Consider the following 16842-nt stretch of genomic DNA (forward strand, 5'->3'; position numbering starts at 1 on the left):
CACAATCCAACTACTGTACTCACACTTGTCCCAGACTTCATGGGGTTCCCCAGGTCACAGATCAAATGAGTCTTGTTCTCATAGCGGCAGGTGAGCTCATTGAGACTCTGGAAGAGAGAGAAGCGTTTGTTAGGTTTAGACATCAAGGGGAATCACCTTACACTAACACACAACACAGCAAGTACAACAGATGCATGGTCGGAAGGACTCTTCTCTGTACCAAAGAGGCATGTACAGGGAACACAAGATGATGGGGTGAAAGGAATCTCTAATGTACCCACGTCAGAGTCCGAAACCAAGCACAGCAGGGCAAGGCAAGAAGATTATCTGTACCTAAGCGATCCAAGCAATACCAAGGTACACACCAAGCAGGAAGAAAAGACCATCAACATCTTAAGCATCCAAACATCAACTCCCTGACAGCCACCTAAGGAAAAAACATGTTTTACCTATGTGGGAACATATTCAGACCAATCAACTCACCCGCAAAGTGCGGTATCACCAGCATTCAGAACTGCTCACCCGCATACTCACAAAAAGTGTCGCCTGCAATTGGAGATCGAGTGGACATTGATCTGGATAAAGAAAGTAAGCTTTGCTGAAAAAACATTTCAATACAACTGGTTTGCTGGATAATAACAAGTAGCCTTCTCTAAATGACTTCTCATGAAAGGACTAGAGTTTTGACTCCAATTCAGTATCGTCAACTTGTATGCATTCAGTCATCAGCGGTGGCTTTGGGACCAGGGCTGAGAAGCAGCATTTGGTGCCTCCAGAGCAAAAGTAAATGGACTCCACTGCCTCTTTTTTTATTTTTATTTTTTACACCTAGTTCCCACTTTCAATTGATGAATGGTTAATACCACATAAAAACCGTTGAATTTAGTTTTCCTGTAGCAATGCTTTGTTAGCAGAGCACTTCAGGTAAAGAAGGTTGATTAAACAGTTGTTTGTCAGGTACTTCTAAACACTTTGGTCTTAAATAATTTTGTAAATGAGCCCAGTCATCCAAGTGGTATACATTTGTAAAAGTACTTAACGTCAGCATAACCAGACAAGGTGGTTACAGATTCACTTAAAATTTGAATACATTTGGGACGAACCCTGTGGAAAAGCATATGGAAATTTTCCAGACCAGTCTATCTACAGGGAATTCACCAGGGAGTGGCAGTGTGGGTGCCTGGATGTAAAGATTTGGCATTTTGAGTTCTGAGAAGTTTCAATCAGGCCCACTTTCAGTGCCCCTACACCTGGAATACTCCTTAGAGTACTCTCCGATTTAGTTCCCATTCATGAGAGATGCTTGCTGGTCTGCTGAGCTTCTCCGCTTCAAGGGTGTCCACTCCTGACAGGAGTATTGATGTTAAGGTTATCTCGGTTTGGCTAGGTCACCTCAAGATTTTCTGTGCCATTTGTTATAGAGCGAAGAACTTCAAACCTCCCGGTTTGCGGAGGTAAACCGTTGTTGTGCTGTCTGTATTTATAGCCACTTTACCCATACTTTCGCTTTGAGGGCTAGGATACAGTCTTTAATTCCAATTTTCCTTGTTTGTTTCTCTGCCCGAGATCTTTTCTATGTCTCTTTTGCAAGAGTTCTCGGGCCTCATTTCTGAGTTGTATTATTTTCTGTCCCAGAAACATCTTTGGTTTTGGGTAGGATTTGTGGGGGTTCTTTGAGTAGTTGTATGCGGTATCCATGACGTATTATGTTCAAACCCCAATTGGCAAAGGTAATTTTCCCCCACTTGTGCAGGAATCCCTTTATCCTGCCTCCCACAGGTGTTTCGTGGTGGGGTTGGATGTTGCTCAAGCCACTTGCCTGTTGGTCCTCCCCCTCTGGGAGGCTGCCCTCTTCCCCTTCCTCTAAAGAACTCACAGGGTGTTACCACTGGTATTTTTCTTTAGTTGCTTTAGAGTATCATCCAAAGTCTGACTGAATAGGGCATCACCTGTGAATGGCATATTGATGACCGAGATTTGCACCTTCTGCTTTAAGCCCAATACTCTGAGCATGTCTTCTCAAGTTGTCCTTGTGCACAACTGCCTGGTGGCAGTATCTGAGCATATAGTCCAGACTGGAGGCAGATATTAGCAATGTTCTTTCCTTCCTGCATTACTGCCTTAGCAATCTTGCGGTATTCCTCTAGGAGATGATGCATAAGGGACTCCATCTCGTACCATTGCTGGTGACCGTAGTGGTTCAAGCGAGCGTTGGAGTTAGCAATCTTCAAGTGGGTGGCTGCTTATCTCTCCATCTTATTTCCCACCAAGTCAAATCTCTTATTTTTTCTTGTGGACGCCTCATTGATATGGGAGCAATGTTTCTCTTCCTAGCGGTCGTCACTATAATTGAATTTCAGGACCAGCCTGTGCAGGTAAGAGCAGTGGGGCGGACTCGACAGAAGACAAGGGAAAAGTATTTAATTAATTTCCCTATGTCATCTATTGAGTCTCCCCCTCACCCCACCGTTCTTACCTGCACGGGCCACTCCTGCTGAATTCACTGAAGAATTTCCCTTAATGTATTTAGGGTCCCTAGTGGAATGCTTGTACTTTTTCACTCTTGGTGTTACAGCCCTTGCAGTGGCATGCTCACAATCCGGTTCCTTCCCTTGGTCCAAGATGCTAGGGAGAATGGCAGCTATAGGTTTCCCTTTTGTGAGGGCATTAATGTTTCTAGGAGGAAACCTGAATCCTCCTTTTCCTCCTCAAGTTGCACCCCATATGTCTCTGCAGCCCTCGTGAGGAGGCTGTTGTAGATGGATAAGTCGTTTGGGGGAGATGACCTCGAAGGGTAGCTGTTCACCCCCTCCCCTGGAGACTCTGCATTGAGATCCTGCCATGTCTCCTCGTATTGGTTGTGGAACCCTGTCAGGTCCTCGAGTTTGTAAAACTCTTCTTGCTCCTCTTCATGAGGTTCGGAAGTTGCCAGCGCCTCCATGACAGACTTTGGCGGTCATCAGAAGCTTTGCAGGAATGTGGAATTCCTTTCAGAAGTCATCAAACTCCTTTCTCTGCAGGAAGGAAACCATTTCAGCCTCGAGGTTTCTCTTGTGCTCGACCTGGAGCACTTTGTTTGGAGTGACGTCTATCTCTTTTTTGGCATTGACAGGTCTACGGTCTCAAAGGCCTTGTCCTGGTATCTTGCTCCTTCTAGATGTGATGCTTGCGTTGAGAGTTTAAACAGTGTCATGCCCCCACCGGTGTCCTTTGGTCAGGATCCTTTTGTTTTGCCTGACTTTCGGTCGACAAGTGCTTTGAAGCAGAGGATGCCTTTCAGGGACTTATTGTCCGAGGACCCATTTGGCTGCTTATCTGCCTTTGTTTTTTCAACGCTTGCCTCTCTTTGGCATTGGCAGCATAGATCGCGATGTCAGACTCCACTCCACGAGCTGTTTTCGGCTTGCTCAAGGTTTTCCTCCTCGTCACTGGATAAGCTGTGGTCTTTGAGCGATACCTGCATCTTCTGAGTGTTGGATATGTTGTAGTGCTCTGATCTCTGTGGACATCGTACCTGGAGTCTCTTGGGTACAAATTCTGCACAGGCTTCGCAGTCTTTGTCCTTGTGGACTTTCGGGGGGCAATGGCTGCAGACCTCATGGGGTTCTCCCTGTGCAAACTAGTAGTGAAAGTTGGGCCAGAACTTGAAAGGGATGTTTTCCATGACCCTTATCTGCCACCTCCCCCTTCTTCATTCTCTGACTACGTGGTACATATCGAAAGGGTCCCCTGTCGGAATCGGGATGGATACCTGTCCAGGTTCATCCCTCTCCTTGCGGTCTTGGCAGTTTGGTCGATTCTTACTTCTTGCCTGGTTTTCCCCAAAATTTACGCAGGAACTTCTGAGGCACCGTCTGATGTCACTCGGAGGATGGACATACCACCAAATGGTCGTTGGCTATGCCAACAGAAAAGAACAAGTATTGGCAAAGACAATAGGTCTCGCCTATGTGAGATCTATTGGCTTTGCTAGAGTTTCTTAGCGATGATGCAACAAAAGAGCTGAATGACATAGCCAGCATTTACCGTGTCATAGCGCACTTTTATTTTTTATTTCAGCCATGCTGCACATGAAGCCAGTGCTGCTGTGCAATAAGGCTAAAGAAAGATTGACAAAGCCAATAGAACTCCCGCACGCAAGACCTATTGGCTTCGCCAATACAGTTTTTTACTTCGAGACAAAAAGCCGCTAGGTAATCATCGCTCTGTGCAAGTATTAAAATCCCTAACTACTGACAGTGATTTTAAAGTAATTGATTTTGATATTAAATAGTGTATTGGCCGAATTCTCACCCCTAGTGTTATTTAACCCCAACCTCCAATGTTTCATTAGCAAAATGCTCGTCCTCTAAACGCCTGCTGGCTCCTCTTAGCGTCCGGACTGGAAAGCCTGTGTAATAAAATAGGCGTTTGACAAAGAAAAATGTTTGCATACAAGTTCTGTAGCAAAATTAAAATGTAAACCAAGAAATAACACGTGGCAAAAATATGCATGTGTGTTTTGTACACATGGCACTTAAAAGCTGTTGCTGCTTTAGAGAGTGCTATAATTACTATTGTTAGTGTTTTTTTTTGTGTTTTTTTTTTTACAAGAGTACAGTGCATGTGAACATACGTGTATATGGGTCTATTGAGTCCAGCCCATGTTCTCTGGTGCTCTGCAGTGCACTATTACATGCAGCATAGAGTACTGTGTGGTGTCCTCGAATGTACAACAGGTCCTATATTTGCAGGATGTAGCTTATGTGCATTCTTATGAACACTACACTTTCATTTATAATCAATTCAGTGCAGTTCATGCTTCGGCATGCACAGTTCTGTGCAGAGCACATGCCACTGACAACTTTTAAGATGCACAACACATCGTATTTTTGCTGCACAGTTTGTTATGCACGCTATGTACTTGAAACCGACTGTACTAAGCACAGCACAATACCAACTGACACTGAGCCACTAGATGAATCCTCAAAGGTTCAAAACACTTCTTGCGTTTGTATAAAGTCCTGGTAGTATGCATTCTATGTGGATTATCCACTCTGACTGCACGATAAGCTGCAGCTTGTGGCATAGAGGCTTTATGCTCACAGTGAGATGTGCTACGGTTGGAATGCTGTGCAGTGCCAAGTGCAGACCGGGCCTTAGTGCCATGCACAGACGAGACATACCATTGATAACTATCTCAACTCTATGCACACTAGTGTTCTTAATAGAAGCACTCTGATGTAGAACACATTGGTTCTGTTAGGACTAACAGAGCAAAGAATAGTCTGGGCGATTACCAGTGACATGTCTACGTGTGCCCGTATACTTGCCGCAGCATAGGGGAGTGCATATCTCAGACAAAGAGCACCCGGTCTGCTCTTCGTGCTGCACTTTGGGAATACACATCCAGATTTCATCCGATAGCAGCGTTTCTGCCTGCATCCCTTATGTTATGCACATATGGATCAGGAGATTGTGTGAGCGAGCCCGTGCAGTTTGTTTCATGTACAGTGTCACACGAGTTCTAAATCTGCAACCAGAATGGGCACACGGAGTATACAATCGAAAGACAGCTGACTGGGGAGCCAAGTTCGAGTCCTGGCAGCACTTAACTTGTGATTTTGAGCAAATTACTTAACAACCCCCCCCCCCCCCCCCAAAAAAGGAACGTAATATCCTCATGCTTAAAAAAAACCAAATGAATGTTATGATGGTCTTATAAGGCATGAACTCGAAGAATTTACAAAACTGCCAACCCCCCCACACTTCGGTGGATATCTGCTTGTGATCATTTTCTTATTGGCTCTATGATGTTGCTTGTAGTTTGAACACTTCGGAGGTGTTCAATGATCCGTCACTTTCTTCTTGCCAAGATGCTTCAGCAGTAGCTTCAGGACCCGGCGGTGGAAAAAATAACCTGAACATGGCCAACAAGCACAGGGGCTCATAGGGCGGGCATCTGACACCAGAAGAGGGATGAACAAGGTACCAAATGTTAATTAATAACACCAACAAATGGAAAGAGGACTACAAGTGGAAAACTCCAGACCCAACCACTAGATGGCAGAATAATGCAAAGTATGTGAATCCAGAAAAGATTCACGCTGCAATACATAATTATTGTTATTTCGGTCATACAGATTAGTTTATTTGGTGAAAAACTCACCCTTTAAGGATTATGCACTGTAGTGTAGATCACAGTGCGAGAGGAGTATACAATCCCTGTGCTGGATCTACGTATGTCTGAGGCTTGGGAATGGAAAAGGACCAAAATACATTGAACACCAGGGCACTGTTGAGTACTAGCACAGTACATGCATGATATAGCCCAATGCAACCCAGTATGGGTAGCGGACAATTGTGTTTCTATTATCAAAATTATTATATTAAGTGGGTGGTACCTTAACAATAGCTTATAAAATAATGCAGGTTTTATCAAATCTAGTCAACTTTGTATTACCATGCAGCTCCACCAAAATTCCTTTTGAAAGGAAACCAATGTTTCTCACCTAGTGGGAGTAAAAAACACAACTCTTTTCTGCTAAATGCCCTACGAGCTCTTGGAAGGTATTCCTGATTCTCCTACTTCATAACAGCATCCAACTTTATCCGGTCCCTACTACGATGCTGACTTTTTTTTTTTAATGACCCTCTTTTCTAAAGTCTCCTGGACCCACTGAGGGGAGCTGTGCTGCCATGTGGACACAATCCTCATTGTGGTCTTGAAAAGCTGATCGATACGCAGCCTGGACCAAAGGATTGCCTACTTGACTGGCACCTACACCCAATACATGAAAAACCCTTCCATATTGTAATTTTATATATATAGCACTTACTATCCCTGGCGGGGCATGAGAAGAATAGAACAGGTTTCAAGAATTCAGCCCACCAGTAGACACTAGGCCGACAAATAAGCTCAAATTGTTTACCATTAATATTCTGGCCACAAGACGCAATTAAATATGGGGCCCATGACTGAGTAAGCCAGGTAAGACCTCTGAATGGTATGCAAGTAAGGTAAACATGATTGTGCTTCATCTCGCCACTCTCGTCTAGACACAATCACACCTGAAAACAACAGCCAGTCAAACTGCTCCAAGAAATCATTGGAGCTGCTCCCTTGATTCAAGTTTTTCCATCTAGACTGACTAACTCTAAAACACACACACACACCCCCACACACCCCCTAACCCCCCCACCCCATGACTCCAACTGATTAAATAAGGAATGCCGGCTTTGTCCTGCGATCTTTTTGGTCAAGATAAACTTGCTCCAACATGTAACCAATCAAATAAGTAAACAGCATTGCCAGATAATGTAAGTGATATCAGTGGCAGCTGCTAGGGAAAAGAAGTGGTAGAACAGGTGGCTGGTTAGAAAAAAACCATAAGAGATTACTTACCTGAGTGCGCACACCACCTCTCCCACCCTCCCTCTGTTCCTGGCTCCGAGACTCCCCAAAGCCAATCACGATGCTACTGTCACCAACATGACAGCAGTGTCGTGATTGGTCTGAGCAGCCTGTTTGGCTGCTCAGATAGTGCCTGGTACTGTTCAGCTCAAGTCTGACTGTGCAACACAGCTAGGTGGAGAATTGCGAAGTTTGCATGACGGTTTGTCTGGCGCAAGACATCCGGCCAAACCGTCCTGCGCTCTTATGGTGCCCACCACTACTCCTGCTCACTGACATAGGCCTTCACGGCTCTAATCTGGCTCCATAATAAAAATAAAATGATAACATAACGTTATTATAATTTCATTTTTCCTTTTACACTGCTAAGAGAGCACTGGGGCAACGCTCCTACGCCTTAGTGGAGGAACCACCACTGAGCAGCATGTGGTGCAGATAAGTATTGAATCACGTTCATCAGACTGCATGAGAAAAAAGTCCCCAAAGAGGTCAAAACATTTACAATTTCTACCCCCGACTGGGAAGGTTAAGTATGATGTTACTCAACAGCAATCTGACAATGTTACACACTGGAGACAGTCCTCATTAGGAGTGGTGTAGTTCATGTGGCTTGATAATTCAGGGTGGAATTATGCCACTAGCAATTACAGGTTTTTCAGGCCCAGAATTATAATACCCACAAACTCCAAACCAGGTAAAATCTGACCCAAGTGCATGAGATCGAGCTTGGTTGCTGCAGAGGCAACAGCTGAGGGATGCATTGCAGCATGAAACATGTCAGACACCTGCATCAGAGTGGGTGGGGGTTAGGAGTAGCAGACAGTGCTCCTCCCCCTCAAAAAAGCGAAAACCTTTCCCTAAACTCCTGCCCGTCCAGTGACACTTTCCACCAGTTCAGAGCAAGCGAAAAAGACTGATTTTCTCCTAGGGATCCAGGAAAACTCATCCGATAATGATCCAGTATGACCTGGTCTGCGCAGTTACCCTCCATTCTGGGGGCAAAACATTTAATTGCTGAAATTTGGTGATGGGAAACTAACCGGAAATTGATCTTTTGGCCCTATAGTGTACCAGCACCAAATTTCGGCATCCTCGTAATGAGGCCCTTAATGCGTAATAAGGGCAAGAGAAAAATCTCTATACATGAAAGATGTAAAACGAATTGGAGAGACCACCAATTTTACCCAAGAAAGATCCCCTATGCTACATGCTTACGAAGGAACTAGAGAATGAGAACACCCACTGCCCCAATAGTATGCCTATAGAGATACCCAAACTTAGCCATATTTTCCACATACCGAGGACTCGCCTAGGCAAGGCACGCATCCCAAAACACCCCTAAACGCCAAAATACATGTCTCACTCTGAATGTGGAGGAGACTCATGAGCATGTAAAAGTCAGCTATGACCATTCATAATGCAAATCAACATAGTGCAAGGGAATGAGAAAGACAGACCATCAACTGTGCTCAAAAGCGATCCCAAGGCACTTTGAGGCATGACAATGCAAACCCTTGATGCGCCTTCAAGATGGGATGCATTATCTTTACATCTCTGAATGGCAGAAACCCCAAATTCATCAATCGCTTGATCAACAGATATAATCCGACCTGCAACCTGAGATCCGCCCACATGCACGTCCTGATAACACCCTCCTTTAAACAGAAACGCTTTGGCGGAACCAGATACTTCACACTGGGCCCAAGATACTGGAACTCTATGCCCCTAGAGATCAGATCCTGCACAGATCTCATGACCTTCCGCAAACTTAAAAAAACATGGCTTTTTAAACAGGCATTCGAATAACATTTGAATAACATTTCACCCTTCACCTTCCTGAGCAGCGCCAAGAAACCAATCCGGTGTACATGCGCTATACAAATTAGGTATAACACAACATAACCCTTTTTAGATGTGAATGGCAAGCCTGCAACAGAACAGCAGAGAGTTTGCAGAGTAAAGCAAGAGAATAGGCTTTTAGGAGCACACTTGACCCAAACAACATACCTCATTGTTCCGTAAAATGCCACGGTAGTCTGCTTCAGGGGGGAGAACAACATACAGTTCTGCCTCATATGCTCCCCCTTCTCCTTCATTCCTTGCATGAAACGTCAGTGCAATGGAGTTATCATCCCCTAGGTACACCACATTGTGATCGCTGCAATGGAAGAAGAACTAGTCAGAATAGAGTGAAGAGCAGCAGCCAAAGCAGAGGAGAACACAGCACATCACATGGCAAGGCCAAACTCCAGGAACAACAGATCCAAGCAGTCAACTGAAGAAAGCAACAAAGAATACGATACAAGGGAGGATCAGGGAGAACGTCCAATCAACAGGTTGTACCTAATAATGAGAAGATCATGCAGAATATGGAAGCATGGCACTAAACGATACAAAGGCAGACTGCAGGAGAATGGCAACTGCTGCGCTCGCTCCAGTTCTGTTGTGGCGCAGAGACCAGAAAGGAGCAAACGGTAACACAGTTAGGACTTTATATCTGAGAGGAAATGTGTATTATACAGTGTGGTTGTAAAACCTCACAGAGTAATACACTTTATCAACCCGTTTAAGGACCGTAGGCTTCATTTGTCAAACCTTCAGCTCAAACCCGGGTAGCTGTGGCACTGAGCAGGAAGGCTTACACAAATGAAAAAGAGTAAAGCAGTTAAACACCACCAAAAGGATTTAAAAAGAAAATCGACAGGACAAGAAATTAGACACCAATTTATAAAAAATAGACTGTATTTTTATAAGAATTTAAACACTAGAGCAAAAAAGATCCATCGGAGGTTCAGGAGATTTGGAAGTTACAAGTAATAATAAATCAAAGCATTTCACTCAACTGCGAACAAGCCTTTGCAAATTCAACGAATTTGACACTCAAAGTTTAAGAAAAACTTGGCAAGTGTCAATACAGTTGAGTTACTTGAAGTAGACCAACTCCAGCATGGAGCAAGTCAGGGGGACCAGCAAGGTCATTAGAAAGCGTTACTGTCACAGAAAAAGCAGTCCTCAAGCAGTTTCATTCATTTTATCAGTTTTGAAACGGATTTCTATGGATTGAAGGATGCTGAAGATGCTCCAAGGATGCTGTGCTTGTCACACGGTCAAAGGAGGTCTTCCTCCAGGTACTTCTCGGTCAACGAAGATGGTGTGGGGGTCCTGGTTGCAAAGTATGTCCCACAAGGTCACCTGGTGTCAAGGTCACAGGCCAATAACTCACTTTTGGAGGATCGCAGCAATTCTCGGACAGCACTCCCTGGCTCAGCGAACTTGGGTGAAAATCTGTGCACCAGGTCTTTGTCCTGGTGCTGCATGGCAGTGGTGATAGCAGCTTGAAGACTTTGGCCTACCAACTTGCCCCATAGGCTTCACCAGCTTTTGTGTCCCTGTGTGCAAACCGGAAGCCAGTCGCCTGGCCCTTGGAGTCTCTTGGCTATACTGGGCTCTCAGGTGGCTTCTCCTTGAGCAGGACACAATATGCACAGTCACTCTCTTCACTAGCCACCAGGTGCAGTCCTCAACGATGCAGCCTCTCTTTGCTGATCCCTTGGTGCAGCAAAGCAGCCTTCCTTTGGCCCTTTTTTCCAGTTGGGAGAGATCTGAAGTAAGGGTGCCAGGGGTGCCCCCTTTGTGCTCAGAAAATGCCCTTCCTGAGAGTTGTTGGCACGTCTTCCCATGAGGGGAGAAAGCGCTTGTGAAACAGGCTCCTTGTGGGCCAAGCACAGCACAAAAGCTTTATAGGCAACAAAGTGGCAGCTAATAAAATCTGCACACTGCAACCAGATACAAGTCAGACTTAATGTAAAGAGCTGTTGGATACCTCAGAGTGCTCACTTTGGTTGCACTGTTTAGGAATCAGCACAGCTGTGGGTGCAGCATTTAACCCCTGTGCTGGTCAATTTGGCAACCAAGTCTTTCCACAGTAAAAACTGTAGTTTTGCGTGGTTGATGTCAGGGCATGTAAAATACACACCCTACCCTTGGCATAGGTGGATCCCTGCCTTAGGAATCGGTAGGCCTGACTTACACAAATGTACAATGGAAGTAATTGTAATTGCATTTATGTAGCTTTTACTAACACTGATGGAGGCACTGAAGTGCTTTACGGCGAGTAGCAAGCTACTCCGGTCCCCAAGATAAGTGGTTAATCCAGTGGGTAAATGATGGTTATGGTGATTAGTATTGTACTCTCAAGAAAAAAAAAACTTTCATGCATTTACTCCAGTTACTTTCTGGTAGATTATATTAATACCAGTTGGTTTGATCACTAATGGGGGTTATGTTGTTTCAGGTGAATGGTTGGTGAGATAGACTGGGGGAGATTCGGTATTATGTTGCAGGGATAGTGTATTAAGGCACGAGATGATTTGATATATGCATTAAGGTGACAGTCTTTTGCAGAATTACAGTAAGAATAAGGCAGACTGGCATGAAACAGAGGAGGCTATACTCAGACAGAAATAAAAAGCATGCCGAGGATAGAAAGTAAGAAGAGGGTCACTATGAAGACAGAAAGGAGACTAATCGAGTGGAATTATGTCAAGTTCTGTCTTTCATGCAGGCTTTTAGGAGTATAGTGGAAGGTAGCTTTCTGAGATAGCAGGCAATCTAAGGATGTAAGCAATAGAAACGTTTGAAGGCTGTAAGCTGAAGAAAACATTATAAATAGTGCTCCATATCCAGGGTATGCAGCTCCAAACATGCAAATTAGAGAGTAGACATCACTTAAACATAAAGAGTCTAGCCTGATGTTTGCTACCCTTGGACAGCCCTTTTAAAAATAGTCTGTAGTAAGCCAACCTTGGTACAGGGTCTTTATGCTGCACAAAGCCAACTAAGTTTATAAATCTTTCATGAAATGGGGCCATATCTTCACACTCATAACTTCATGGATATAAGGCCCTACTACAGATATTGAAAAATCATCAAAGGCAGTCCTACTCACACACCTGAGCAGTGTCTTTCCTTATCTTCCTTCTTCTGTTTTCCATAAAAGTTTTGCTTTCTCTCTTCTGAGCAGTGTTACCATCCACTGCAAAACGGTTATGGAGAGCATAGACTACCCATTGTTACTGTGAAAGAGTTCCCAGTAGCCAATCAGAGGGATCCAACAGAGACATGCCACGATTGGAGATGGCAGCCAATCCTATGTGCTGAAACAGCAGGACTTTCACTTGTTTCACCCCTCTGATTGGCTCCTGGGAGCCCACTCACAATAGCCCTGTCCCTGATTGCTCATCCAGTCAGATTGTACAGGATTAGAAGAACAGGCATGCAATCTCGAGGCAGTACATGGATCACCACAGAATTTCATTAGCTATTCACACTTTTTCTGTGCATCATACATGTTAGATGATCCAGTAAACGGCAGTTTCCCACTTCCAATTAAAAATTCACCCAAACCTTCCGAAGACTACTGCAGGATAGTTTGTCACTTTTCCTGATACCAATATGATAATGTCAAAAGAAGTGCATTCTCTACCATGCAGTCTTCCCGATGCCTTTTCACTCCTCTAGGTTTCCTACAGATGATTCAGCTCATCAGCTTGGGGACATCATCTTTTAATTGCATACATAAACTGTATGTGGCGACCCCGCTCTTTTGCCAACCCTCCATGCTATACTGGCTGCCCATAGCAAGAAACACATGCTGCATTGTCGGCAACATTGCTAGGGCCTATCTTTGATGCAAATAACACTCCAAATATACTCCCAGAACAGACACCTTAGCTCTAGATTAGCACCTCAGCTGACGGTCCCAGTCCAAATGGAACAGCCTTCTTTGCACTGGCAGCAAAACTATGGAATTTCCTCCCACCAAATACAAGAAATATCTAAGATCTCTTGGAATTCTGGAAGACAGTAAACATTTCTATGATCCCTGACTGATCAAGTGGACCACCTACCAGGTTCAACCATCTGTCATCACAATGAGAACACAGACACTACAGAAAGAGAATTGTACCCACAATATCTCAAGGGTGGTATGCATGGGCATAGATGCACTAATCTCTTCCTCGCTCCACTCTACACAAACTCAGCTATTCATTTCTTTCACAACAGCTCAGCATCAGCTAAAGACATGTGGTGTTAAATTGATGTGGTTTATTGTTGTGTACATTTGCTGAGTAGTTAGAGGAGCTGTGGGGAAATGTGGTAAGTGATGTTAATAAGAAGTGTGGTCTGCTGTTGGTGAATAAGTGGGACGAATAGCTGAGGCAAATTAAGTAGCACAGGGCAGTTTTGAAAGTAAATTATATGAAAGCAGGCAAGACATTTTGCAAGTTCAAGTGCATGATTGCGAGTGAAAAATGTTATTGGTTACGTAGGCGAGTGGTGTTTTAGTGGCTTTGCCATTGCTTTCAATGGCAAAGCCTGGCTAGCAGTGGCCGACTGCTCTACCAGTCTGACGGGGGGGGAGGAGGGGGGGGGGTGAACTCATTTGACAGGGGAAACCTCCAGGCAGGTACAACTAGTGATTCAGTCCTGTGGTACCCCTCTAACTTACATGCCCTGGCTACCAGTGTACCATATACTAGGGACTTACAAGTGAGTTAGCTGTTTCCAATTGGGTATAGCCAACTCGAGATACATTTTAGGGTCAGAGCACTGGCACGGAGGACTGGTTAGCAGGCCTCAGTACAGTCTGAGTCGAAAAACCAGTAGCCTTAATCCAAAAAGTTGGGCGTGACCATACAAAGAGAAACATTTCGTTACAAGATCAAAGGCCTATTGATCGATACATTACACTCTCCCACTTGGCAGGGCACACACGAAGTCCATGCTTGGCACCCCTCGAGGGTGTTACCCACTCGGGGATACTAGGTTGCCCACAGAGAAATCAATTATTGTCCCAATGCCAGGGAAATAGGGTTAATATGTAATGTGTAATCCATACAGCAGACCAGACAGTATGCAAGGAAGATTTACTATTTTTCTCCTATAAATAGAGATGCTGCTGGTAACCTGTTTCGTGAAGGACACCCCCACAAACCATGCGACAAACCTAAATGATCTCCATCACCTGTGTTATAGTTTGTTGTCCAACAGCCTTAAATGCTGGGCCCAGAGGAGTGACAGGTTGTATAGCATGTTGTTCAAGTAAACTTATTAGTAGCAGTAAGATCTAAGTCCTCATGGATGTTGTAAACTCTTGGACACTTTTGATGTCTGAGCCTTGAGTCCTAGAACACCTAACCTAAGACTAGAACACCGCATAGTTTTACATGGTGAGTGAAGTTCTGCTGTCCAAGCTGAAGCGTGTGAGATTTTAAGTCTTGACGGCTTCTGTCAGGGAAACCTACAGGGAATTAACACTGGTTGTCCCATAGAGTGTACTCCAAGTAGGATGTAATGCCCAGTTCTGCACTCGTTCTTTGTAATTTCCAGTTAGAGAAACCATGCAGCCCACAGTACAGATGTGCCACAGCTTTAGCTTTCGTCAGTAGGCATTAAGCCAGAAGGCCTCCCTCCTTCAGGCTCAAATGCACTTACAAGAGGAGGGTGCAATAAACACGTTAGCCGCAAATGTCCACATTTCACTGAAACAGATGGATTTCAGGTTTTTTTTCAGTCCAGCGTGGAAGAGTCAAGTGCAGCCAAGGTTAGCAAAACTCTTACTTTAGACTATTTCACCCAGAAAGCTTTGCCTGAAGTCTCAAAGCACGGTATGGACTAAACTATTGCCTATCTGTGCCATTTAAAGACTATGTACAATCACATCGTATGGATGTTATATCAACCCCAAACAAAAACAGTTTTGTGAACTCCAAATCCACACTGTAAAATCTACACAAATAGGGTACTGCACAGTGAGCAAGTAAAATATGACTAAAAGAAAAGCAATTTGCTTGAACCTCCGTTGAATCAATGAAGAAATAACTTTGGACAGGCAAGGGGTCCAATGTGTGTGCCGAACTTATTACCATTTGTGGGACCAGAAAATTAATGTGAAAACTATTCATTTACAGTATCCGGGGGATCTGAGGAATGTAAAGATTGTGTGGCACCTGCCTGTGTTCTTCAATCCACTGTTCGAGGGAATCGTCAAAAAAAAAAAAAACAAGTTAGTATCGTGCACAGAGGACTATTGCTAGATGCTTCGAGGACATACGATTTTTTAATTTGCTTTATTATTTTTTCAAACAATATAAATGCTTACAACTTCTGAAGAAACACTATCCGATGCTATTAAAACAGTTCAGGAGAAAGCTGTCATTTCAGCTCTGTGCCGCAAAGACGACTACAAGCAACCTTTGTGGTGCATGATACACCCACCTTTTGGGGAGGACCAGACAGAACAAAGTCCCTAGAGACAGTCTTTGCCATCTCTTCTTCCCACTGCGTATCCCGAGCTAGTATTTCCCAATGTACCGTCATCGCTCAGAAGACACTGCAGTGGGAACGCATACACTCTCTGGTACAGAAAACACCTTCGTGCTAAAATCTACCAGGTTGTAATCAAGCACAGAGCCTCAACCACCCATTCGCAGCTGGCTCCACTTACAACTCCGGGCTCTGACTGGCAAGGCGGGGGCACCATTACAACTAAATGTGCTTATTTTGCCAGTAAGTCACTGCGTTGGTATTTGGTCTTATTTCTCTTAGCCGTGCCAGATATTCAGGGCATGGTCCATCGGCCTTAATCTTTGCCAGCTCTTAGTGCCGACATTCTGCAACAAAGCAATGCCTTTTGCACACAGTGCTACTGAACGCTGCAGGCAGGGCTGTTGCCCAACAAACTTCTAGGTTTCTGTATTGCTAGGTTCCCTGAATATACAGAAAGAACAATTGTTACTTACCTGTAAACAGGTGGTTCTCCAGTATTGGTGTCTTTCATAGATTCACATGCTTGAATATTCCCCGTCGTCGGAGTGGGAGTCCCACGGTAAATAATATAGCAATATATACAGTGATAATATATATATACCTATACATACGTAATCATATAAAAACAGAGATATAAGCATATAATAACCTCAAGAATGTCCCTATATGAAATTTCCATAGAGATACATGGAAAGAGAAAAAAGACATTCGCAGTCCATCTCTGTCATTATGTTAGTCCGAACTCCGGCCAATCAGGTGCCAGCTCCTCTCTAGAACCTTCTCAGAGCTCCTCACCTCAGATTTTCTACCGCACGTCGTGTGAAAGGGAGTCTCCCTGAGCTCTGCTCAGTTTTTTCTCTTCAGGATGACTTCAAGTAAGAAGTCTTTGTTTAGACCTTGTTCTTTTGTGGAAAGCATGTCCAAGGGCCAACCTTGGACATGGGCGAACTGGGCCCAGTACTGGGGCACCAGTATTTTGAGGGGCGCAGCCGGGAGCTGTCCGACTTAATGTCATGCAAACCGCAACTAATCCATCCCCCTTGGTCTCAATTGGGTTCAGTTAAAGACTTAGTATTCTACCCTTAAAGTACCTCAGAGTAATTGTTATCACCCCGTCA

General features: G+C 44.3%; 1 protein-coding gene across 1 annotated transcript in view; it reads right to left on the reverse strand.

The window, feature by feature from the left end:
- ITGA5 (integrin subunit alpha 5) overlaps nt 1–16842 on the reverse strand; it is a 285403-nt gene that overhangs the window by 50775 nt on the left and 217786 nt on the right. The window contains exons 20-21 of the mRNA XM_085654764.1: nt 9401–9551; nt 24–107 (exon numbers count right to left, since the gene is read on the reverse strand). Of these exons, the coding sequence (XP_085510890.1) occupies nt 24–107; nt 9401–9551 (235 nt within the window). The remainder of the gene's footprint in view (nt 1–23; nt 108–9400; nt 9552–16842) is intronic.

This window comes from Triturus cristatus, chromosome 4_1 (assembly GCF_964204655.1).
Source record: "Triturus cristatus chromosome 4_1, aTriCri1.1, whole genome shotgun sequence".
Classification (NCBI taxonomy): domain Eukaryota; kingdom Metazoa; phylum Chordata; class Amphibia; order Caudata; family Salamandridae; genus Triturus; species Triturus cristatus.